Consider the following 25489-nt stretch of genomic DNA (forward strand, 5'->3'; position numbering starts at 1 on the left):
ATTTAGGGAAAGATTTATGGCCAGTGGACATGTCAGTGGTAAACGATGTGAACCAGAGCCCTTCATTCCAGTGACACACCCTCCCTCTCTCCACACCTCCTCCAATAGTACCCAGCCCCCTAGCTGTGAGAGTGAACCTCGCTGAGAGGGGGGCCCTCAGTGAGAAGGGGCAAGAGGTGATGGGGGCAGGACAGGAGACCTGGAGAAGAAGGAAGAAGGGGAGGTGGGAGGTGATGCCTAGGACCAGGAATCCCAGCTTGTTTGTTTAAGTCCAGAACCATGGGAGATAATCTTACCTGTTGTTTACAGAAAGGTGATTAATTATTGAAACTACTGGGAAGGCTAAATGGTAAGAGGGCAGGGCAGGAGCTGTGGCTTTGTGCACTCTGGGGGTCATGGGGTCAGGGGAGAAGGTGGGGGTGGCTCCCCATCCGTAGCATCTTTTCCTAGGACATGGCTTGTGGCTATAGTGATTCTCTAATCCAAACCAAAACACATGCCCTATGGACCAGTTCCTGAGAACTCATGGGGATGGTGGAGCAGACTGGGCCCTGGGCTGTGCTGGGAAATGCAGGCTCAGTGGCTGCAGATCCAGCCTGGGTTCCTGGCTCAGCCCACTCTGCTCTCCGCTGCATCACCCTAAAGGCTAGGGAAGCTGCTGTCCCTGGACTAAAGTCTGAGCAAGGTCATCCCCTTCCTCTGCCCCCTGCTCAGCATGTCCAGAGCAGCAGAGGCTCAGGGCCAGCAAAGCAGAGGGTTACAAATGGTCTGGCTTCAGGGCCAGCTCTGCCACTCACTAGCACTGTGACCTCGGGCCAGTTAACCTCTCTGGGCCATGACCTTGAGCCAGTTGTTTAACCTCTCTGGGCCTTAATTTTATCTTGCCTTTAGGGATGATTCTCATACCCTAGGGTACTTATGAGAATTAAATGAGCTAGTACTTAAATAGAAAATATTTAGCCCATATTACTTGCTCTGTAAATGATAGCTATTAATAAAATTCATCCCTCCCTAGGCTCTCCTGGACCATCCTAACTCTGGGGTCATCCCTGAGATTTGGCTTTGGCCTTGAGATGTTTAACTCATCTGGAAGGGGAAGTGGGAAGCAAAGTGCTGGCCTTGCTAGTTAGGGCAGCAGTGGATGAAAGCAGGCTAGGTCTGGAGGCCTGGGAGTGAGCAGTAGGATGGGGCAGACAGAAAGGCAAAGCTAGCTCTTTTTGAAGCCTTTGCCCAGTTGCCAAGGACAACTTTGCCCAAGCCTAGAACAGCTGAGCTGCCAGCTTTTGGCATAGGAACCCAGGATGGAAGAGAAATGGGACAGGAAGAGAGCCACACACTTTCCCATCAGATAAGATGTGCAGCTAGGAGGGGACCTGAAACCCTGCCTCATCAACCAGCATTCACATCATCTCCCACTGCCCCTCTTTGGCCCACAAAGCAAGGCTGACATTTGTTTCTTATGCACAGGAAGGACAGAAACAACCACCACCTACCAGCTGCAGTCTGAGGGATAGTGGATGGACCTTTCCATCCTCACATCTCTCCTCTTGCCTGCCCCAGAACAGAGAGGCTGGAAGGAGGAGTGTGGGGACTGTGCAGTCTGGGCCTCTCACCATAGCCTGACAAATAAGCTGATGATGAAGGGGACAGCAGCGCTGGCTAATTAAGCAGTCATATTTCTCAAGCATTGTACAAGTGGATTTGTGTGAACTATCTTCCTTCCCTTTTGCAATAACCCTGCGAGGCAATACTGTTATTATACCCATTTTCCAGATATGGGAACTGAGGCTGAGAGAGATGAAGTCACTGCCCCTGGTCACAAAGCTAGCAAATGTGGATCTGGGATTAAGTACAGTCAGTGGCTTCAGAGAGCCTGATCCTTCCCATTGCCTCAGGCAGCCTTTGTCCCATGCTGTGAAAGTGATGTCTAAGCTGGTGGCCCTGCTGTGTTTTCTGTTGGCATCCCAGAGTTTCTAGCTTCATTCTTTCCAGTGCTGATGCTTTAGTCTCCAGTAAGCCAAAATCTGGATTTTCTGCCTGCCTTCTTTGCACCCAAGAGCTAGGTCTCCCTCCAGAAAGAAGTAAGGTCCAGGGAGGGTGAAGGGATGAGGAGAAAAGGCTTGGTGCTGCTCTAGGTTTCCACAGCAACAGCCTCCCTCATTACTGCCTCTGCTTGCTGCCTGGGAAAGCTGAGGAGGGTGGTGAGGTGGGAGAGGGTGAGGATCTTGTCTCCTTTCTTTTCCTCCCTCACTGCCCTGCAGGTTGAACAGTCAGATTGAGCTGAAAACCTGCATCTGACCAACCTGCTTGATGGAATTCCCCACCTTCTGCCCCACTCCAAGCTTAGTGGCTGGGGCCTTGTAACTAGGGGTCCTCCCAGGTAGAAGGGCCACCTGGTCCAAGCCGCCCAACAGCAGTCCTCTCCCTAACCCCAAAGGCTGGGATGTGAGCTCCCTAGAGAGGACCTCATGTTTGTACTTCCAGCGGAAATAGATACTCAATGCATTCTTGTTGAGTGAATGAATGAATGGGCCAGTAGTGATCTATTCTGCACTGTAGCCACTGCCATTCATTTTCACTTCCTCAAAACATTATGTTCGGCCTTCCCTCTGGGTCTTTGCCAATATGGGTGCCTCTGCCCAGGCTTTCCCATTGCACAGGACTAACTCCTACACCCCCTTCACATCTCAGCTTGGTCACTTTGTCAAAATTCAAAACTTCTGTACTTCAAAAGATACCATCAAGAAAATGAAAAGAAAAGCAATAGACCAGGAGAAACTATTTGCAAAGCAGAGCTCTAATAAAGGGTGTGCATTTGAGCATAAAGAGGACCAAAGGGGCCCTGAAGGAGGGTGCTGCCGGCAAGGGAGTTCCTGGGTCTGTAAGTCTTGTAGTCTCTCCACCGCATTTTGTTCTTTTGCAGCAGCCCCGTAGCTGAGTGGAGCCTCTGAGCCTGACGTGGACCTTCACTGGAGAAGTGACTCAGGTGGGAAAAGTCTCCCCAGACCTCTCCACCTGCAGGATCGCCTTTCCTTCACCTTCCCCTGCCCGCTTCCTTAGCGCGGGCTCCTCCCAGTGACCACCAGCAGAACTGCAGCCTCCTGCCGTAGCTGACCTAGAGCCCGAGGTAGCTCAGATGCCAGCTCCTTCCTCCAAGAGACCCTAGAAATGCCATTGGCCGCTACTCTGATGCTTTGGCAGAAGGCATGCCATTAAAGTGTACTGTGTTCGATGTAACTATTACGAGTTTGCATTTGGCTAAACGTGCTAGTGAGTGAGTTAATTAGCCAGCTGGGGTAGAAACAAGGAAACCATGGGTGGCCTAGGCAGAGCTCGATGGAGCAGGAATTAGGGAAACTGAGAAAGACAAGCAAGAGACTCCCGGATCCTGCTAGATGCTAATCTAGAGGGTGGGAGTGGGAAGAGTTCTGTGCACCCCTTCCTTTTCCAGGACTACTCTCAGGCCCTCCGTCGCAGGTTCTGTGAGTGAGCGCAAGCAGCCCAGACTCCCAGGCCACCTCCCATCCCCTGCTTCAATCCCTTTACCTTCATTCCTGCTCCATCCCCATCTCTCAGCTCTCTCCAACTCCTGGAACCTTTCCATGGTGCCCCCTGGATCTCCATTCTTCATTTTGCAAATATTTATGTGATGCTCCGTGTTCCAGGCATTGTTCTACAAGATGAACACATCCTAACTCACTCCTCTTAAGAGCCCTGTGAAGTGGGGACTAATGGCTGTTGCCATTTCCACTTTACAGAGGAGTAAAGTGAGGCATGGAGACCATAAGTGCCTTGCTCAAGGTCACCCGATGAGCGATGAGCGAGCATTAGAGCTGAGATTCGGGGTCGCAGACCCATAATCCTCAGAAGCATCCCCAGCTCCTCAGTCTCCTCACCTTCTGACTGGGAGACTCCCCAGCCCAGCTTCCCTTACCACTCTCTCAGAGGGTGGTTCCTGCTTCCCCACCAACACCACTGGTCTGGGGATGGAGACATGTCTTTCTTGTTCCCCTTGGCAACATTGAGACTCTTCCTCCCTGCTTTCTAAAGCCCCCTGTCTTGGACCCACAGATGTCAGCCTAGACATCTTGTTAGTCATTAAGGAGTCCCCCAGGCTACTCTCCCCTTCCCCCCGACTGTGTCCCCAGTGCTTTTCCTGTCTTCATTCTTGCTGATGTCTATGTCCACATCTCCACAAAGATGATCCTTCTGATACTCAACTGCTCGCTCCCATGGTCATGCCCGAGACCCGATCACCACCAATAGCTGGAATCTCTTTCATCTCAGCACCAAACATCCCAACATCCCACTTTCTGAGTGCAACTCCCTCTGCTGTGCACCCACTAGTCGTCCACAATTCTATCTCCCCTTGGAACTCCAGTACCTTTCCCTGGTCCTCACCCATCTTGCATCTTATTTCTCTCCTGGCTCAAATTCCATGGCAAATCATTACAATTATTCACGTGCTACACCATCAGCCCTCTTGTCTTATGCTCATACTTGCTTGGGGAAACCTCTACCCCAGCTAAGTCTTCCACACCTGCAACCATACAGGTGAATCCAGCATAGCAAGTCTGATTGCCCTCATTAGTTCAAGATCATAAGCCTCCATGGGCCCCACTGTTGCCTGGCAATCCTGCTCCATTTCCCTAATAAATCCTCTCTCGTTCCCCTAGACTTCTATTTCTACCTTTTTTTCCTGTCCCCAAACATCCAACATCCGCCCACCACCACCACCTCACACTGTGCTGAGACCTCATTCCTTCTTTTACTGAGAAACTTGAAGCAAAGCTGGGCATGGGGGCCCATGCCTGTAATCCCAGCTCTTTGGGAGGCCGAGGTGGGTGGGTCACCTGAGATCAGGAGTTCAAGACCAGCCTGGCCAATATGGCGAAATCCCATTTCTACTAAAGATACAAAATTTAGCCAGGTGTGGTGGTGGGCACCTGTAGTCCCAGCTACTCAGGAGGCTGAGGTAGCAGAATTGCTTGAACCCTGGAGGCAGAGGTTGCCGTGAGCCAAGATGGCACCACTGCACTGCAGCCTGAGCAACAGAGTGAGACTCTGTCTCAAAAAAAAAAAAAAAGAAAAGAAAAGAAACTAGAAGCAGTAAGGACAGAATACTCACTGGCTCCTGCTGCCACCCCTGGGACCAGCCAGCACCTGGGCATGTGTGCTGCCTTCCCTCACGCTCACCCAGCCAACAGCCTGGTTCTCAGCAAACATCTCCACTGTGCACTAGTTCCCAACCCTCTCACAGTCTCACTTTGCTCCAGCAGTCCCCCCCTCCTCCTACTTCTTCTACTGAATCACTCCCACCACTATACAATGTGTTATTTCTCCCATCTTAACCACTTTCACCTCCAATTACTCTTCCAGAGAGCTGTTTTTGCTCACTGGCTCCAATTCCTCTCCTGTCATTCTCTCTGGAGCCTATTCCAGTCTAGCCACTTGCACATGGCTAAAACCATGGCTAATTTGGCCAGGCGCAGTGGCTCGTGCCTCAAGTGAAAGAGAGAGAGAGAGAAAGGAAGGAGAGAGAGAGAGAGAGAGAGAGACACCATGGATCATTCACAGTTGTCATCTTTCTTGACCACATCAACACTGGTTCCTCCCTCCTCCTGGAAACATTGTCTTCATTCAACCCAGGACACCACCCTCTCCTGCTTTTCCTCCTTCCTCCCTGGCTGCTGCTTCTCAGTGTCCTTCTGTTTTCTCCTCCCCTGCCCTGTAGATATTGGCGCACCCGAGGCTCCCACCTTGGATCTCTCCTCCCGCTACATTCTCTTCTGTAATTCAGGGCTTTGCCTTGAAGAGTTGTCGCTATGCTGGTGGCTTTTGTCTCAAATTTGTGTCTCCCGTCTCTTCTGAACTGCAGACTCACCTCTCCAACTCTCTGTTCTCCATCTCCCCTTAGTATGTTCCAAACTCAACTCCTGGTCGCACCCCTGCACCCACTCCCCCTCCACTGTCCATTTCCATCCTGCACTTTCTGCCTCTCCCATTCCATAACAGCAACTCTGTCTTCCAGTGGCTCAGGCCAAAAACCTGAGAGTCATCCTCGACTCCTTTCACTCTTTTACATCCCCTGTCTAATCTGCTGGCAAATCTTGTTGGCTCCACATTCAGAATATTTCCAAAATCTGAGCACATCTCCCACCTCCACTGCACCCATCCCAGTCCAGGCTACCATTGTCTCCTGCTCGGACCCTGGCTGAGCTCTCCACGTCTGCTTCTCTGCTTGTTCACCCCTCCTGCTCCCTCACCTAGTCTCCATATGAGGATCAAAGAGTTCTCATTAAAGCAAGTTATTGTGGGCTAGGTTCAGCGGCTCATGCCTGTAATCCCAGCACTTTGGGAGGCCAGGCAGGAGAATCACTTGAGGTCAGGAGTTTGAGACCAGCCTGGGCAACACAGTGAGACCCTTGTTTCTATCAAAAAATGTTAAGAATTAGCCTGGTGTGGTGGCATGCACCTGTAGTCCCAGCTACTCTTTAATATTGCTTGAGCCCAGGAATTGGGGGCTACAGTGAGCTAGGACCGTGCCACCGCACTCCAGCCTGGGTGACAGAGCAAGTCTCTCTCTCTCTTTAAAAAGAAAAAAAAAAAAAAGTCGTTTTAATTCACTCCATGGCTCACTCCCCATGCCCTTCACCCTGCCCTGTGCAGCCCACTGATCTGCTTGCTTCCCCAGCTCTCCGGGCAAGCTCCAAGCCCAGGGCCTCTCCTCCGCTTAAAGTGCTCTTCCCCCGCAACTGCATGCTTCACTCCCTCAAGTCCTTGCTCAAATGTCATTTTCTCAGCGAGGCCTTCCCTAATCACCCCTTTACAATTCTAACCTCACCTGCATCCCTCCACTTTGTCTTCCCTGTGGAATCCCACAAGGGAGGGGTTTTTATTTATCTTGTTCACTGGTGCATTTGTCTAGCATAAAGCAGTTGCTCACCAAATACTCAAATGCATCAATGAATGGATGAATGAGTCTACTTTGCTTGAATGGAAGTGAGGGGTTTCCAGGTAGAGGTGAGGTCTGAAGGCAAAATGAACGGTCTTTTGAGAGAAGAACCACCTTGCAGATAAGTTCAAGTAGCTACCGAACACCTCCCATTTTCACTCGCCCTTCCCACTCTTATCCATGCCTGAGGAATGGGATGCCAGGGATGGCAGGCTCTGCACTGATGTCTCACCAGAATGTTCAGGCTCGCGGAGTTGGCTCAGGTCCCTGGGCAGGTGCTGGTCTCCCTAGTTCAAATGCCTGCAAGACAGAGACCTTTCTAAGCCAGGCATAGAAATAACAAACTCCACATATTCCCAATTATTTGTGGGAGCAAAAAATTAAAACAATTGAATTCATGGCGATAGAGAGTAGAAGGATGGTTACCAGACGCTAAGAAGGGTATGGGGGTGGTGGGGAGTGGGGATGCTTAATAGGTACCAAAAAACAGAATGAATAAGACTTAGTATTTACTAGCACAGCAGGGTGACTATAGTCAAAAATAATTTAATTGTATACTTTAAAGCAACTAACAGAGTATAATTGGATTGTTTGTAACCCAAAGGATAAATGCTCAAAAGGATGGATACCTCATTTATCCTGATGTGCTTATATCTCATTGCATGCGTGTATCAAACATCTCAGGTACTCCGTAAATATATACAACTACTATGTACCCACAGAAGTTAAAAAAAAAAAAAAAGACAGGGGCCTTTCTTGAGTCACTGCACGTGCCAGGCACTGCATCCCCTAAGAGCTATGGCCCTTACCATGGCTGGATGGTGACTGGATCAGAGATTGTTGAATGCAGAGATGATTGTCACTGAGCCCTATCTGCACGGGCGTTCCGTGAACACGGCGGTTTTGACTTCCAACATGAACATTTCCACGCTGGGGTCTGACCCACCTTTGTGAGATTTGTTCATTTATATACAAGAAAAACTTCCCAAGGTAGAACTGGAAAGACCCATTTGGATGTGCACTTTACAGCTCTCATTCCAGAGATCCAGTGGTACAAAATAAGAACTCTCCCAGGAAACCGGAGCCAGTCTGTCATCCGGCCCTGGGTGTGAGGCAGCTGTTCTCTTGCAGGACAGGGCTGTGTGCCGTCTCGTGGGCTCACCTTCCTGTCTTGGGTATGGAGTGGCCCAGCCTGGCCAAGGCACTCGGTGCCCATCCACAACTCCCCATCAGGCTTCTGTGTTTTGCAAAATGCAAGGGAATCTTTGTGTCTGACCTGGACGCCCTCTGTTCCCCAGGGAACCTCCCAGGATGTCTGCCTCACCGGAGGAACTGAGTACAGGGGGAAGGTTAAAGAACATGACAGTGGACGAATGCTTCCAGTCTCGGAGCACCGTCCTCCAGGGGCAGCCCTTCGGGGGTGTCCCCACCGTGCTGTGCCTCAACATCGCCCTGTGGGTGGTGAGTCCTGGGCACTGCAGGAGGCAGACAGTAAAGCCTCAGACAGGGTTGAACTTTCACAGGTGATACAGTGGGGGACCCAGTTGTCCAAATGGACAACAGCCACAGTGATACGAACTACCTGAATGTCAGTCCTGCCTAGGGTGGCCCGGGTAGGTGGGCCTCGGAGAGAAGAGGCTGGAGGAACAGGCCGAATTCCTGGGATTCTCTTCCATGCATCATTGTCCAAAGGTCCACCTGGCCTCCCGCCTGTTTCTCACTGCTGAGGTCTTCAAGGCACATTCTGGTCCCATAGTTCTGAACATACCACCAGCTCCTTTATTCAACGAACTCTGAGCATCCACTCTGTACCCAGCAGCTGCTGGGCGCTGGCAACCCAGAGTTGAAAGGAATGGCCCCTACTCCAACAGAGCTCACCTTCTAGTGGAGGAGCTCCCTGGGGACCTTAGGGACAGAGTCTCCCCCAAGGGAATGCGGGGGGCCAGCCAAGGGGAAGGGATCCATGAACTCTCCCACCCCACATTGCTTTTCCTGGCCTGTAGCTCGTCCTTGTGGTTTACTCCTTCCTCCGGAAAGCTGCGTGGGACTATGGGCGCCTGGCTCTGCTGATACACAATGACAGGTGAGGAGGGGTCGAGATAGGTGAGCTGTTGCCCCCTTGGGGAGAACCTGCTGCCCCCTTGGGGAGAACCTGCTGCCATGGTCAGGACGCAGCTCTGCCCAGTGCCCAAGCTGCAGCAGGTGTCTCGCCAGCAGGTGGCCTCTGCCCCTGCTCTGCCCTCCCTGCAAGAAGGGGACCTGGAGGGCAGCCATCCCTGGGCACAAGGCCATGTTTTTCTCTGGTCTTAGACTTTCTGGATCACGTGACTGGATTCCCAGGATGCCTAGTGCACCTGGCACAGGGGCGATTGCTGTCTATGCCCAGAGCTGTGTGCTCAGCAAAGGAGCTGAGGCATGCCTGCCCCTTGCAGAGCAGAGGGCAGCCCTCAGCCAGGGAGTGGAGAGGGAGCAGGGCAGGCAGCTGGGACCTTTTCTTTCCTTTCTTACCTCCCTGCCCCGTCCCTGGCTGGCAGCCTGACCTCGCTGATCTATGGGGAGCAGAGCGAGAAGACGTCTCCCTCGGAGACCTCCTTGGAGATGGAACGCAGAGACAAGGTGAGTGCTGGTAGCGATCTAGGCGGGGGGAGTCCCGGCGCTGGGCAGGTAGGCGTGGTGTGCACAGGGAGAAGTACGGCTCAGACCCTGGGGCTTTGCAATCAGCCGGGCTCAACCACTTCCAAATTCCTCAGCCTCCCCCAGACTCAGTTTCCCCACCTGAAAGATGGAGATATTGACCATACCTACTACTAGGGTGCCAAGTAAGTGTTAACTAACTAAAACATCTTAGAGAGATTTTTAACATTAATTTGTCTTCTCTGCTCAAATCTCCAACCCTTCTCACAGTCCTGTCCTGCCCATGTCCCCGCCTCTGACTCTGAGTCAAGGCCTCACCTCCCATTTCACATAGAAGATTCTAGTCATCTGGCAGGGATTCCCTCAGCCTCAGGCTCCCCAGCCTTGTTTAGTGGAGCGCAGTCTGATGCTTCCTCCCCTTCCCTGGCGAAGACCAGCCCTCCACCCGACTCATGCATCCCTTCAGCCACTTGCTGGGAAGCACCGGCTGTCTGCCAGCCACTGGACTGGGAGCTGGGGGCCAAGTCCTGCCTCATGGCGCTGTCTGCCCGGGCGGGGGAGACGAGCAGACAGAAGCACATAGACTGGTGATAAGGCACAGTGGAGAACGAGGGGGATCTGTGGCATAGGGGAGGTCAGGGATGGTCTAGGGCAGTGGTGACATTTCACTGGGGCCCTGAATACTTTGAGAGGGCACCCTGAGAACGGTCTCCCTCCCCACCCCCACACACAGCTGAACTTCTGACAGTGGCCCATGCTGCTGTCACCACTTCCTCACCTCTCACTCGCACCGGCCTCTCACTCACGCCCCGCCTCCCACTCACGCCCCGCCTCCCATTCACACCTCCCCTCCCGCTCTCGCCTCCCTTCCCACTCATGCCTCCCCTCCCACTCTGGCCTCCCCACCCACTCACGCCCCCTCCCACTCACCCCTCCCCTCCCACTCACGCCTCCTCTCTCACTCACACCCCACCTCCCACTCATGCCTCCCCGCCACTCACGCCCCGCCTCCCACTCATGTCCCCTCCCACTCACGCCTCCCCTGTCACTCACGAGCCCTGCCTCCCACTTATGTCCCACCTCCCCTCCCTCTCTCACCTCCCAATCACGCCTCACCTCCCACTCACACCTCCTCTCCCACTCATGCCTCCCACTCACGCCTCCCCTCCCACTCTGGCCTCCCCACCCACTCATGCCCCCTCCCACTCACCCCTCCCCTCCCACTCACACCCCGCCTCCCACTCACGCCTCCTCTCTCACTCACACCCCACGTCCCACTCTTGCCTCCCTGCCACTCACGCCCCGCCTCCCACTCATGTCTCACCTCCCACTCACGCCTCCCCTGCCACTCAGGAGCCCTGCCTCCCACTTATGTCCCGCCTCCCCTCCCCCTCTCGCCTCCCAATCACGCCTCACCTCCCACTCACGCCTCCCCTCCCCCTCTCGCCTCCCACTCAAGCCTCCCCTCCCACTCATGCCTCCCACTCACGCCTCCCCTCCCCCTCTCGTCTCCCACTCATGCCTCCCCTCCCACTCATGCCCCCCTCCCACTCACGCCTCCTCTCCCACTCACGCCTCCTCTCCCACTCATGCCTCCCACTCACGCCTCCCACTCTCACCTCCCTACCCTCTCACATCTCCCCTCCCACCCATGCCTCCTCTCCCACTCACGCCTCAACCTCCTCAAATGTGAGCTCCTGTGCATCACTCCACCAAGACAACCTTGAAGGTTAGCAGTGGTTTGCCCCGCCACTAAATCCAATGTACTTTTCTCAGTTCACATCTTGCCTGTGTTCTCCGAAACGTCCGACCCCGTAGACCGTCTTTCTCTCTTGCACAGGTGTTCTCCTTTGCATAGGTGACGTCACATTCTTTGGGTTTTCCTTCTAGCTCCTGGTCTGCTCCTACTGTGTCTCCTTTGCAGGCTTCTCTTCCACACTGGGAGTCTCCCCAACAAGCTGACCCCATACGCTTCCCCTCGCCCTGACTCCTGGGCAGTGACGCCCACACTGACAACTTCCTTTGCCATCTCTACACATAAACTTTTAAATTCCTGTCTCCAGCTAATCCTCTTACTGGGCCCCAGCCTGATTTATTCAATGTCTTTCAAAATATGTCCACATGGATATTGTGGTCATTTGGGGTTCCATTTGTCCAAAACATTTCATGATATCCCATCACACCCACCTGTTCCTGTGACCTTGGTCTCAGACCTCCTACCATCCTCCCCAGGGCCTCCTCTCCCTCTTACCCAGGCCCCCAAGCATGGCCAATGTGTCTCCACGTTGTGTTGCTTTGACTTTCCCCACTTACTTTCTCTCCTTCCCTCCTACCATTCCCTGGTCCAGGCCTCCATCAGCCTTTTGCCTGGACAACTGCAGTAGCTCTAACTGATCCCTTTAGGTCCACACTCTAGGGCCCTTATCCATTTTCTACCTGCATCCAGAGAGATTCCCCTGTCTGGGGACATATTTTCTGCTGCAGAGACCTTCACTGTCTTCCCAGGGCCCGTGGAATCAATTATAGATGCTGTGCTGTGACCTGGTAGTTTGGTCCATCCTCCCTTACTCCTCCCAACTCCCCTATCCCCGCCACATGGTTCCACCTTTTAGTTTCTCAATAGAGCCCCCTGCTTCCCTCCACCAGTCCTTTCCCAGGCTCTTCCCTCTCCCCCTTCCCCAGTGGCCCTTCTCGGAGTCGCTCACCTGTTGTTGAGATTTCAGCTGAAGCATACTTCCCCAGGGAGCCCTGACCACCCTTCCTGGGTCCAGATCTCTTGTTATATAGCCACAGAAAATGCATTCCTTTTGTTTAACATTTTTAACCTGTCTGTAACGATCCCTCATCTGCGAGATCAGTCTAGTGTGTCTGCTTTCCGCAGGCCCTGAACTTGGATTTGCTCATCACTGCACCCCACGTCCAATCCAGCCTGCCGTGTGCTTAGCATCTGATGAGTATTTGTCAGCTGTGCTAAGTAAGCGGAGCCACGTTCCTTCCATTGTCATCCTCGAGAGGCTGGGTCCTTCACTTGCTAGGATCTGCCCTCTCCAAAGTGCAGAGCCTCAGACAAGTGACTTCATCTCTTGGAGGCTTCCTAGGTAGAAAAAGGGCAGCAACACCTACCTTGCAATGTGGCTCGCAGCTTTACTTTTAGAAACATCACTTTGATTTTTTTTCTTATTACAATGACAAAAAAAAAAAGTTTTATTTTTAAAAGTCTAGAAGATAAATCCCTATGGCAGCAGTGAGGGGGACAAACTGAAGAGGGCATAAATTAAATGGGGAAAGAGAGTTCAGTGAGGTGGCCCGCACAGTGTCCAGCCAGGATGGGGAGACGTCAGCCAGGGCCAGGTGGTGTGGGTGAAGAAAATGGGTCTCACCATGGTTCCCTGAGCAATTTGGGTCAGGCATTGTTACCCCCAGGTGGCGGGAGCTCAGATAGGCGAAGTGAACTGATAGCTGTCACTCTGTCACGTCAGCTGAGCTGGCTCCTGGGAACTGCGGCCCTGTGTCTGCCTCTCATGTGGCTGTTCAGCTGCTGAACTTTCTGAATGGTTTATGCCTTCAGAGCCACAGTGGGTACTCAGGGGAGGGAGTGTGTGTGTGTGTGTGCGCGTGCGCATACACACACAAGACAGACACACACAGAGAGAAATACCCATACAGGATATTCATGGCCATGCTTCTACTCATGACCTCTGCCCTTTGGTGGATGACCCATCCTGTGTCTATTCTAGTATACACCTGTGCACCTGTAGTGGAAGGGGCAGAAACACATTCCCAGGAAGGTGTGTCCCCAGTGGTGCCTAATCATGAGGGACCATCAAGAAAGCTACTTGTGGCCGGGCGTGGTGGCTCACACCTGTAATCCCAGCACTTTGGGAGGCCGAGGTGGGTGGATCACGAGGTCAGGAGATCGAGACCATCCTGGTAAACATGGTGAAACCCTGTCTCTACTAAAAAATACAAAAAAAATTAGCCGGGCATGGTGGCGGGCGCCTGTAGTCCCAGCTGCTCGGGAGGCTGAGGCAGGAGAATGGCGGGAACCCGGGAGGCGGTGGAACTTGCAGTGAACGGAGATCACGCCACTGCACTCCAGCCTGGGCGACAGAGCAAGACTCCGTCTCAAAAAAAAAAAAAAAGAAAGCTACTTGTTCCCTTAGTCAGTCGCACCCTGTTTGCCCAGCTGGGCCGTGGAGACAGACTCTCCATGCAGGACGGGTGACTGGACCTCTCTTGGCCCAGCTCTGCCTTGCTAGTTACCCCTTTCTGGGGATGCTCCCCACTGCTGCTGCCACCAGCATGCTATTCCCCTTCATTGCTCTGACTCACACCTGAACCTTTATCCTTAATTTAGCTCCCCAGGATATAGCTGGAGGAATATCCTGCCGTGAACACCCACCGATTGGCCATCGTCACCATCAGCCAACCCAATACAGGGAAGGGGCCTTAGAAAGTGGGACTTATGCCAAGGGGAGCAAGGGACCGCTGTTTCTTTTGTGCCTTCTCAAAAGGAAGCAACGAGGAAAGACAAAAAAGAAACAGATGTCCTTTGCTCCCCTTGGCATAAGGCCCACCTTCTAAGTCTCCTTCCCTGTGTCAGGTTGGCTGATAGTTGCTTCCTTTTGGGAAACACCTCTTCCCCAGTCCGTGTGGTTCCAGAGGACCATCAATCAAGAGGTCTGCCCAGTTCACAGAAGTGCACATGACCCAAACGGAGCCATTCTAGAGCTGTAACCTTGTGCAAGGCTTTGCTAAGTCCTCTGGGATCCCAGAAAGAAGCAGGCACCAGGGTAACTTCACCAGCTACCAGAGCTGGCAGCTTCTAGAGTTGCAGGCCCTAGCCCCCGCTCTTACACACCATTCCAAAGACGACTCTCTCTAGTCCCCCACCAGTCTCCCCATGGCTGAGGCCACCTTTCCCCACCACCCAGAAACTCAAGACAGCAAGACCCCAAGAGAAAGGTATCAACAGGACAGTACCCTCAGCACATGGCATCAAAGATACCACCAAACCACTCCAGGCTTCATGATGTTTACCGAGGTGCAGGAATTCAGAGGGAAAGAGACCTTCTCCCTTGCAACACCCACATCAATCTCCTTAAGGGATTTTTTTTTTTTAATTTTAATAAGTGGGGTCTTGCTGTGTTGCCCAGGCTGGACTCAAACTCCTGGGCTCAAGTGATCCACCTGCCTCAGCCTCTTGAGCTGCTGAGATTAAGAGTGTGAGCCACCATGCCTGGCTTCCTTAAGGAAATTTTAATTGGCCCCACTTGGGTAAAGTTCCCATTGGCCAGTCAGTCACTGGAGGCAAATTCCCACTTGGACAGAGTAAGAGTAGGAGCCCACTGGACCACACGCATCCAGGGAAGGGCATCTCCGGAAGGAAGCATGAAGGACGGACAGAGAGCGACAGATGTTCACCCCGGAAGGAGTCACTTCTCCCCCTCCAGTTCAAGAGTCACCTTCTGAACCCCATTTCCTGTAACAGGAAGGCAGAGATGTCCCCTCATTTCCAAGGAAGCTTCTCCCTCCACAGTCACTGGTTCCCAACTGAGCCTTCAGACTCTTTTTCCCGGGAAGGAGGCCCTGGACACTGCCGCAGCTGCCTCAGATGACCCGGCTGCCTGGGTTCCCAGAGCTGGGCAGGGCGGGCCAGGGCCTGAGTTTTCTCACAGTTTCTCTCCTTTCCCCCCAGGGCTTCTGTTCCTGGTTCTTCAACAGCATAACCATGAAGTAAGTGCCCGGGCTCTGTGCGCTTGTGACTGTGTTGCCTTGGGGATGGGGGGTGGAGGCTCCTGGAAAAGTTAGCAGCCCCCAGCCTGGGATGACAGGGCCTGAGCTCCACACCCTCCCCACCACCTCGGCCCATCACCGGTGAAGGATGCTTTCCTGGGTGACAATTGGTGAAGTGGGAACTGGGCACAGCCCACTGCCCCTCAGGGAAGGACCACTTTTAATAGCTGAATCATTACTCACATGCTTATAGAAATGCTTCTGTGAACTCCACACGAGGAAAAAGAAATCCTTCCTTTGTGCTATCTGCTTTATTTCTGTGAACATCATTCAGCATATCATGTGTTCGCCCTTCTGCCCAAGCAAACACATCCGGCGGAAGGGCAGGCCTCTCTCGGCCTCGGTGCCTGGAGAGCAGAGGGGCAGCCCTTGCCCACCTCACCTTCTGGGTTTCTTGAATGCCAGATCCCACTTTGCAAAACAGCAGATCCCAAGTCACCCGTTTTCTCCTGCAAGCCAACCTCAAGTTACCTATTTTCTCCTGATTCCTCAACACCAGCCAGACGCTTCAGCAGCGCAGACACTTACCAGAGCTCTGTGTTCCCACTGCATAGGCATACACGCGTGCACACTCATACATACACGCACACACACGAGCATGTGTGCACACAGCTCTTCCTCCACCTCAGACCCCACATACTCATGGGCTCTCCCTCAGTGTGCTCCATCTGTCCTGTCCTGCCCATCCTTAAAACCCCTCCACCCCACCCTTACCCAAAGACTCCTATCATGGAGACCCCTCTGTCAGGGACTCAACATCTGGGAAAGCAGGAAGGCAGCGCATTGCACCGTGCATCCAGCACCCCTTGAGAGCAGTGTCATAGAAGACAGTTTAATGAGTTTACTGAGCAGCAATAAGTCAAGCAGAGTCCCCATGCACAAACGCACGCGATCTGGTTGGAGAAATAAAGGTGAACAAGACTCCCTTCGTAGAATTCAGAATGGGAGGGTTATAATTGCCGTGCAGAGGGCATCTGGGGAAGAGATAAAGGAATTCCAACTGGAAAAGTACAGTTTTGAGCTAGGCATTAGAGGACAGGAAGAGTTTCAACAGGCGCAATGTGGGATGTGGAGGGCACATCACAAGTAAAGGACTGTGGCCGGGCGCGGTGGCTCACGCCTGTAATTCCAGCACTTTGGGAGGTCGAAGTGGGCGGATCACGAGGTCAGGAGATCGAGACCATCCTGACTAACACGGTGAAACCCCATCTCTATTAAAAATACAAAAAATTAGCTGGGCGTGGTAGCAGGCACCTGTAGTCCCAGCTACTCGGGAGGCTGAGGCAGGAGAATCGTGTGAACCTGGGAGGCGGAGCTTGCAGTGAGCTGAGATCATGCCACTGCATTCCAGCCCAGGTGACAGAGCAAGACTCTGTCTCAGAAAAAAGAAAAGAAGTAAAGGACTGTGTGAGCCAGTTTGTTGCAGAGATGAGTGGGGTGTACCCAGACATGGTAAATCTGGTGTGGTTAGAAGCAAGATTTCATGGTAAGTGTGGCAGGGGAGGGTAAAAGATTGGGCTGGAAGGATCAGTTGGGGTTTTTTTTTTTGAAGCAGAGTCTCTCTTTGTCGCCCAGGTTGGAGTGCAGTAGCACAGTCTCAGTTCACTGCAACCTCCGCCTCCTGGGTTCAAGCAATTCTCCTACCTCAGCCTCCTGAGTAGCTGGGATTACAGGCACGTGCCACCATGCCCTGCTAATTTTTGTATTTTTAGTAAAGACGGGGTTTCACCATGTTGGCCAGGCTGGCCTCGAACTCCTGACCTGAGGTGGGCCACCTGCCTCACTCTTTCAAAGTGCTGGGATTACAGGCATGAGCCACCACATTGGGCCTCAGCTGGGATCTTGACTGGCATACTGAGAATCTTGGGCTTTCATCTAGAGACAGTAGGGAGTCAATTAGTATTTTCAAGCAGGAAAGTCAAAACGATATATGTGTTTAGGCAGAAGTGTGGAGAGTGAATGGCCTTAGAGAAAGTCCAAAGTCAAGGTGAGCAGTTAAGGAGGCTATTCCAATGGTCGAGGTGGGAGGTGCTGGTGACCTGAACTGGGGCAGTGACTACAGAAACAACGGAAAAAATTGTCTTCCACAAAACTGGTCCCTGGTGCCAAAAAAGTTGGGGACCACTGCTGTATAGTATTTCATGATTTATATATCACAGTTCTTGTGTCCATTTCACCTTGATAGACATGTAAGTTGTTTCCAGTTTGAGGATTTACAAGTAATGCATCTATGAAATTTTTATACATGTCTCTGGGTACACATGTCATGCATTTCTGTTGGGTGTAAACCTAGGAGTAGAATCGCTAGGTCATAGAATGTGCATGATTTCCATTTCAGTAGATAATACCAACTGTTCTCCAGTGTAACTGGGCCAGTGTATACACCCGTGAGAACAGGAGAGCTCCCAATGCCCCACACTCTCACCAACACTTACTGTTGTCCAACTTTCCAACTTTGGCAAATCTGGCAGTGTGGAGTGATAGCTCGTTATCTCATCATGGGTTTCAGGTGTTCCTTTTTTCCTAATAGGCTGCCTCTCAATACCACGAATGCTTTCTCTGGTGGTATGGCTGCACCATAGCAACCACTCAAAATGTTTGAAGAAGTAATAAAAGGATGAATGAACGCTCTATTTCAAGAGTGTTTCTGGATTCCTGAGTGTGTATCTGTAACAGAGCCCCTATCTTTGATATGTCTGTGAAATTCAGTTAAGGTATACTTCAGGGATAACAGAGGCTTTGAGATATAGGGCAATCTTTAAAAAAAAAAAAAAAAAAAAAAAAAACTTGGGGAGGCGGTGATCATTTGCTGTCCTTCCCTCTACCTCCCTGCAACAAGTGGTGGCCATGCTGGCTCCCGAGGCATGTCCTTGTCTATGTGTCTCTTCCAGGGACGAGGATCTGATTAACAAGTGTGGGGACGACGCACGCATCTACATCGTGTTCCAGTACCACCTCATCATCTTCGTGCTCATCATCTGCATCCCCTCCCTGGGCATCATTTTGCCCATCAACTATACTGGATCCGTTCTGGGTAGGCAGAGCTCAGTGGGCCCCAGGGCAGCCGCTGGACCTGAGAGGCAGCCAGGCAAGCCAGTCAGGGCTGGGGTTGAGGGTCTAGACATCTATTTTAATCCTGCCTCTTGGAGTTTGTTGTTGTGTGAACCTGGACAAGCCATGCTTCACTTCTCTCAGGTGGAGACTGGAGACGATTCCTCCTTTGTCACAGGTTTGGCCCAGGGCCTGGCACACAGCAGGCACATAGTATTAATTCAGTTGGGAATTGAGTGTTCATTCACGGCCCCACTCTGGCTGGGTGTTCCTGGGGACCCTTTTGTGACATGTGACCCACTGCAAAGATCCCTGAACCCATTCTGTTGGATATAAGACTGTAAGTGCAGAATTTGTCTTGTGGGACCTCTGCTCCCACTCACTGGAAGAGGGTAAGCCCTTCGGACAGAACAGCATTGTGGATGAGACCTGGGCTTCCAAAACAGAACAATCAGGACTCCACAATGTTTACCCACACCTGCACCCCAGAAAATACCTTTGCCTAGTTAATATGTTATTTTATTTATTTATTTATTTATTTATTTATTTATTTATTTATTGAGACAGAGTTTTGCTATTGTCGCCCAGGCTGGAGTGCAATGGCATAATCTCAGCTCACTGCAACCTCTGCCTCCTGGGTTCAAGTGATTCTCCTGCCTCAGCCTCCCGAGTAGCTTGGATTACAGGCACTTGCCCGCACACCTGGCTAATTTTTGTATTTTTAGTAGAGACGGGGTTTCACCATGTTGGTCAGGCTGGTCTCAAACTCCTGACCTCCAGTGATCCGCCCGCCTCAGCCTCCCAAAGTGCTGAGATTACAGGCATGAGCCACCAAGCCTGGCCGCTAACATGTGATTTAACCTAGTATATGGCAAATCAGTCTCCCGAGCTTCACTTTCCTCAGCTGTCTTAGGGATTGGGAGATCACATACCTACACAGTGCTTGATAGACGTAGTAGATGCTCAATGAATAGCAAGTAGTATTTCACTTAGAATCATGAAGCTGAACGGAGCTGTGTGAAGACTGCACAACTGGGTGGTGCAGAATAGCACCTTAAATGCCCCAGTGGAAACCAGCTTTACCTTGATTCCTCAGGTTTCTACCTGTTTGTCCTTGGCCAGAGGTAGACCTGAATTCAGTTTAGCACACAGTGTCCATACCACCAAATTCCACTACTAGAGTAACATCTGAGTCCTTGTCTTGTCTTATCCTAAGAGCTGGTATGTTGGCAGTGATCATATCATGCAGGATTTTTAGACACATTTTACAAGGGAGTGTCCGAACCGTCAAACTAATACACCTAGCCAGAAGGATTTCCTCTGAATAAGGCAGTGTTGCCTTTTCTGGACATTGCCAGTGGTAATAGTGTTGCTAATGTCATCATTCTGCTCATGGCTGGATGGCTGGTACCTTCAACAAGCATTCACTGGGTGTCCATTATGCGCCAATCGTGCCCTGGAGATACCACACAAAGAAGTGTGTACGCTTTCCTCCCGAGAGCCCCAGTCAGCAGTGCCAGGGAAAAGAGGCCTCTGATGTTTTTGTTAAAAGTTGGGGACAAGCTCTGGGGAACCGGAAGGAAGAGGAGGACAAAGGCAAGCATCTCCAGACCCCAGGCATTCGTCCAGGAACCTTGAACTCTGGTGCCCCACAGCAACTGAGGAGCCAGCAACTTCTTTCTCTTTCAGACTGGAGCAGTCACTTTGCTCGGACCACCATTGTCAATGTCTCCACAGAGTAGGTACCTGATCTGAAGCTCCCATTCCATTGGCTGGGGGTGTTGGTGTGGAGAGGAGGTCTCACATGTCAGTTTGTAACATGGGCACCGTTTTGCTGATAAGAACGGCCTGGTTTCCCTGGGAACCGGGTCCTGAGTGAGATGCCGGAAGCTGCATCCTCTCGGTGGGGCAGGGCTCTTGGTGTGAGATGAGACCCTGTGTCCTCATCTGTCATGAGTGGAGCTGCCCAAACTGGCCACTCATGAAGACGTGGAGAAATGGTCCTATTTGCTTCGTGTAGCCAGATCCTAAGAGGCAGAGGCCCTGTGCTGAAAGAGATTGAACATTGTTTTCCTGTCACCAATAGGCTCCAGTCAGCCGTCATACACCTGAGTGAATCACGGGCCTGACAGTCCCCCTCAGAGTCCCACAGCAGACTCATGTCCCCCCTCTGCCATTAACTGGCCCTGGGTCTGAAGCAGTGTGCCCCCAACACTGAGCTTCAGTCCTTATCCATGTCCATCACTGGGGAAGGGCTGGTGAACATACTCTCTCAGCTCCTTCCCCTCACAGGCCAGGAACCTGTGGATTCCAACATCAGCCGACCTGGCTGGTGGCATATCAATTTACCCCGAGGCAAATGCGGCCCTGTTGGGCCGTGCCATGGCCTAGGTGTCTAGGCCAGCTTGGCTGATTCCTGACAAAGCTGCAGAAGCAGTTCCAGCCAGTGTGAGTGGGGCTCACACACCCCTGCCCCATCTCGCCTCCTCCCACCCCTGTCCCTCTGCCCCTGCTCTCCTGCAATACACCTTGGAGCAGACTGGCTTAACCCAAGCTCTGAAATCAGCAGAAAGGGGCTATGACATCCTCTCATCTCTGCTTTCACCATATCCTCCCCTGGGGATGCCAACCAGAGCAGGGATATCGGCTCCTTCCCAAGGCCCATTGCTGGCCCGAGGTACCTACATCTTCCCAACAAAAAGTGAATTCTAGTAGTACAGCAAAAAGCCATCAGTCTCCATGAATCCATCCTGGCAGAGAGCTGGAGCGTTCTGTAGAGACCATGTAGCCTTGCCCCTCTATGAAAACTGAGGGTGGAGGCATCTAGCAGATGGCAATGGCGTGTGAGGTGCCAGGCACCTTTTGAAGCAAGGTGACCTTTCTCCCCTCTAACCATGTGGAATAAGGTGGGCCCTATTTCTGAGTAGCAATCCTAGCCAGATGCTTTGGGATGGCATCACGTGAGTTGAAAGCAGGGATGGCAAACATGGCCCAAGTGCCATGACTCTCCTACCCCGGGGGCGGTGCTGCAAACCATCTGGCTCTCCTTCCTCAAGGCCTGCAGGTAACCCAGGTTCTTCCTCACTTGGTCTGCTGGGCAACCATGGGGGCCTGAGCCACAGCAGCTGGCAGGATGGTGTTACAGTGATGAATCTTAAGTTCTTCAGCAGCTCTGGGCTCACCTCCCAGTGCACCACTGCTACGGTGACCTTGGGTGGGTCACCAACCCTCTCTCACCCTCATTTCCCTTTGAGTGAAGTGAAGATAACCACATGCATGGCTATGTGTGTGGTTGAGTCTAGTGAGAAAATGCACACCATGCACTAAGTCCCACCTGGATCTGGCTCAGAGTAAACACTCAATACACATCTCCCTCATGAGCTGGAGCAAGACCCCTTCTCACCACTGATGCCCCTTCCAAGGCACCTGAGTGTCTGGACTCCAAGAAGGTGTTCCTGGAGAGACTGCATGTGGGCTGGGAGAGGGGGGTCCTGGGAGATTGTGATCGGTGGGAGGGGAGGGTCTGAGAAGACTGCAATGGATGGGGAGATATTTGGGGAGACTGTGATGGCTGGGAGGGAGACCTGGGAGACTGTGATGGGTCGGGGGAGGTGTCCAGGGAGCCTGAGATGGGTGGGGCTGTCCCAGGAGACTGCGACTGGTGGAACGGGTCCAAGGAGACTGTGACCATGACCGGCTAGGGGGTCCAGGGAGACTGCAATGGGTGGGATGGGGGGTCCGGGGAAACTGTGATGGGTGGGAGGGAGCAGGGAGCCCTAGGAGACTGCGATGGGTGGGGGAGGTGTCCAGGGGGACTGCAATGGGTGGGGGTCTGGGGAGACTGTGGTGGGTGGGGATCTGGGGAGACTGTGATGGGTGGAGGTCTGGGGAGACTGTGATGGGTGGGGGGTCTAGGGAGACTGTGATGGGTGGAGGTGTGGGGAGACTGTGACGGGTGGAGGTGTGGGGAGACTGTGATGGGTGGGGGGTCTGGGGAGACTGTGATGGGTGGAGGTCTTGGGAGACTGTGATGGGTGGGGGGTCTGGGGAGACTGATGGGTAGAGGTGTGGGGAGACTGTGATGGGTGGAGGGTCTGGGGAGACTGTGATGGGTGGGGGGTCTGGGGAGACTGTGATGGGTGGAGGTGTGGGGAGACAGTGATGGGTGGAGGGTCTGGGGAGACTGTGATGGGTGGGGGTATGGGGAGACTGTGATGGGTGGGGGGTCTGGGGAGACTGTGATGGGTGGAGGTGTGGAGAGACTGTGATGGGTGGGGGGTCTGGGGAGACTGTGATGGGTGGGGGTATATGGGGAGACTGTGATGGATGGGGTCTGGGGAGACTGTGATGCATGGGGGTGTGGGGAGACTGTGATGCATGGGGGTGTGGGGAGAATGTGATGGGTGGGGGTGTGGGGAGAGTGTGATGGGTGGAGGTGTGGGGAGACTGTGATGGATGGGGGTAGTCCTGGGAGACTGCGATGGGTTGGGGTCTGAGGAGACTGTGAGAGGTTGGGAGGCCCCAGGAGACTGATGGCAGGAGGAGGCCCAGGGGTCTGCGTGCAGTGGGCTCTGGGGAGCTCGCAGGCTGACCTCACTGCTGCTGCCTGCCTCCCTGTAGGAGCAAGCTCCTGTGGCTGCACAGCCTGCTGTCCTTCTTCTACTTCATCACCAACTTTGTGTTCATGGCTCATCACTGCCTGAGGTTTGCGCCCAGGAATAGCCAAAAGGTAAGTGGCCTACAAAGCTGCTCCCCACTGGGCCGACCACTCCCAGCCCTCAGAGAAGCCCTCAGAGGGTCCAGGGAGACTGTGGCAGATGGGAGGGGGCGGTTTCACCTGAGCAGGGGCCAAGCTTCCTCCCTTCAGCCCTAGTAACAATTATCTGGCCCCCACCTCTCACCCTCCTCCACCCTCCTCCACCCTATCACCCCCAATGAACTTTCAGACTGGTTGGTAAATAGCTGCTGCCCAGGTACCTCCTATCCCTGCCCCTCTGCTGCCCCGCCCCTCCCCAGGGACTCTTGGACTTCCCACCATCCGAAAACTAAAGGATTAACAAGGCCCAGTGGACCAGCGGGGGCCTCCATGCTAAGTTGTCAGGGCCCTGCTGAACTGCTGCTACTTAGTGTACCTGGCCCTGCCCACTCCTGCTAGGGCCATGCCTTGCCCTTCTGCAATCTCTCTGAGGTCAGAGACCCCCTGTGTTTCCCCACCGTCTCAGTTTGGGTGACCCCATCCAAGCAGACCCTGAGACTTGGATTGAGTAGCACTTGTTTATGGGAGGTGATCCCAGGAAACGCCAGTAAGGGAGTGAGGATGCAAAGGCAACCAAAAAAAAGGGAGCATAGAGGGGCAGCTTACCACTGGAGGCAGCTGGAGCTTTATGACCTGGGAATTCTGGGAGTTGGTGTAGAACACATGCCCCAGAATTTTCCTGGAGGTGAGCAATCGGGGTATTTTTCCACCAGCTCCCTGTCCACCATTCATTGAGGGTTGCACTTGGGGGCTTTAAACCTCAATGAATGCTTGCCCTGCACAAAAGCAGAACATGCCCCAAGGCCGGGAAAGAACAGTCGCTGTGTTTGCAGCATGCCGCAGGCTTTGGTGTGCAGAGATGACTGATGGGGGGCCACGGGCAGGCACCAGCAGTGCCACCCATCTGGACCAGCACCCATGCTCTGGTGGGGAGGGGCAACAGCGAGGATGAGCATCCTTGGCTCCTGTCCTCAGCCTTTCAATGGTTCAGTGGTGTGGAGTCAGCTCCTTCCAAGCCATCCATTCAAAAGGCCTGATTCACTTGAACCCACCCCAGAGTGCAAATCCACATTCCCTGAAAAGTGAACCCAAATGCTTCAGCCTGCCAGGCGTGGAGGCTTGGTCACCCTTGACCAGTCTGGTGTCTGCTACTTCAGCTTTCCTTATTGTTACCAGAAGCCTCTTTCAAGACCCCTGATTCTTGCAGCGCAGTTTATCAGACTGTCATCTTAACGGTGACGACCCAGGAAGATATTTCCCATTCACAGAATAAAATGTGAAGTTCGTGAGAAGCTTCCCTATCCTCTCCCCAGAGTCTTGTTTACTTCCCAGCTCCCCCACCCAGTCTCATGTGAGGGATTTCTCTAGCAATGTGAGGCTTTATGCTGGAGTAGTGGAAGCTACAGGGAGAGCAGAAATCACTGTGGGGTCGCTCGGGCAGCTCTTTCCAATCATGGAGCTCTGATCCTCCACCCCAGCCTGATGGCGGCTTCCAGCCCTTCCTCCCTTCACCACAGTGGTCTGTGGCAGGGCACCCACAGCTGGGCACAGAGGAGAACAGAAGCACAATGGACCAACCTCAGAGCTGCCTGGCTCAGCTGGGCCACTGTGGGTTAAGGAAGCTGGCACTATTTTGGCCCACAGTGTCCCAGCTTGGCTTTGGCTTTCTTGGCTGTCTCAGCAAGGAGACACTGGCATCAGCAGCCTGCTGGGAGCAGGCCTGCTCCCAGGAGACTCCGGGCCACCAAAAGACTCAGGTGTCTGGAATTCCTATGCAAGCACAGTCTTCTTTCTTCATTGATTATTCCCACCCAGGTCACAAGGACGCTAATGATCACCTATGTGCCCAAGGACATTGAAGACCCAGAAATCATCATTAAGCATTTTCAGTAAGTGGGTTGGGGTGGGCCGAGGCGTGGATGGCTTCCTCCCCGTAACCCTGCCTGGGTCCTCAAGCGGGTAGTGAGTTGGTGCAGGATGGTGGGACTGGGACACCCCAGGGTGGCTCTCCCTGGACTGAGCTCAGGATCTGAAAAGCTTTGCAGAATGGGGAGGGCCACTGGAGCTGGAGCAGGGTTTCTGAAGTCAGGGACTTCCTGCATGGCTGTGATAGGGGTGATAGGAGTTTTCCTTTCTGCAGTTGCTCCAACTACTGGGCACAGGGAACCCTGGATCACAGCTATTTAGAGCAGATCATCTGGAGACATCTTTTGTGACCCCAAGTTCCTAACCCCAAGGACACTGTTCACTGAGCTGACTCTCTCTTCGTGAACAGCTCTCTCCTGGGTTCCCCTCGG

At 53.0% G+C, this 25489-nt stretch overlaps 1 protein-coding gene across 12 annotated transcripts in view; it reads left to right on the forward strand.

Annotated features, from left to right (window-relative positions):
* Positions 1-25489, forward strand: part of TMEM63C (transmembrane protein 63C) — a 76522-nt gene that overhangs the window by 29804 nt on the left and 21229 nt on the right. For 7 of the 12 annotated variants that reach the window (XM_077941552.1, XM_077941551.1, XM_015144244.3 and 4 more), the window contains 9 exons: positions 2924-2986; positions 8254-8416; positions 8959-9038; positions 9490-9571; positions 15288-15325; positions 18277-18419; positions 20126-20174; positions 23057-23165; positions 25008-25081. In XM_077941552.1, the coding sequence (XP_077797678.1) occupies positions 8267-8416; positions 8959-9038; positions 9490-9571; positions 15288-15325; positions 18277-18419; positions 20126-20174; positions 23057-23165; positions 25008-25081 (725 nt within the window). In that variant the 5' untranslated portion in view covers positions 2924-2986; positions 8254-8266. The remainder of the gene's footprint in view (positions 1-2923; positions 2987-8253; positions 8417-8958; positions 9039-9489; positions 9572-15287; positions 15326-18276; positions 18420-20125; positions 20175-23056; positions 23166-25007; positions 25082-25489) is intronic. The other 5 variants (XM_077941553.1, XM_077941556.1, XM_077941554.1 and 2 more) reach the window with 1 other exon arrangement.

Source organism: Macaca mulatta, chromosome 7, assembly GCF_049350105.2.
Source record: "Macaca mulatta isolate MMU2019108-1 chromosome 7, T2T-MMU8v2.0, whole genome shotgun sequence".
Lineage (NCBI taxonomy): Eukaryota > Metazoa > Chordata > Mammalia > Primates > Cercopithecidae > Macaca > Macaca mulatta.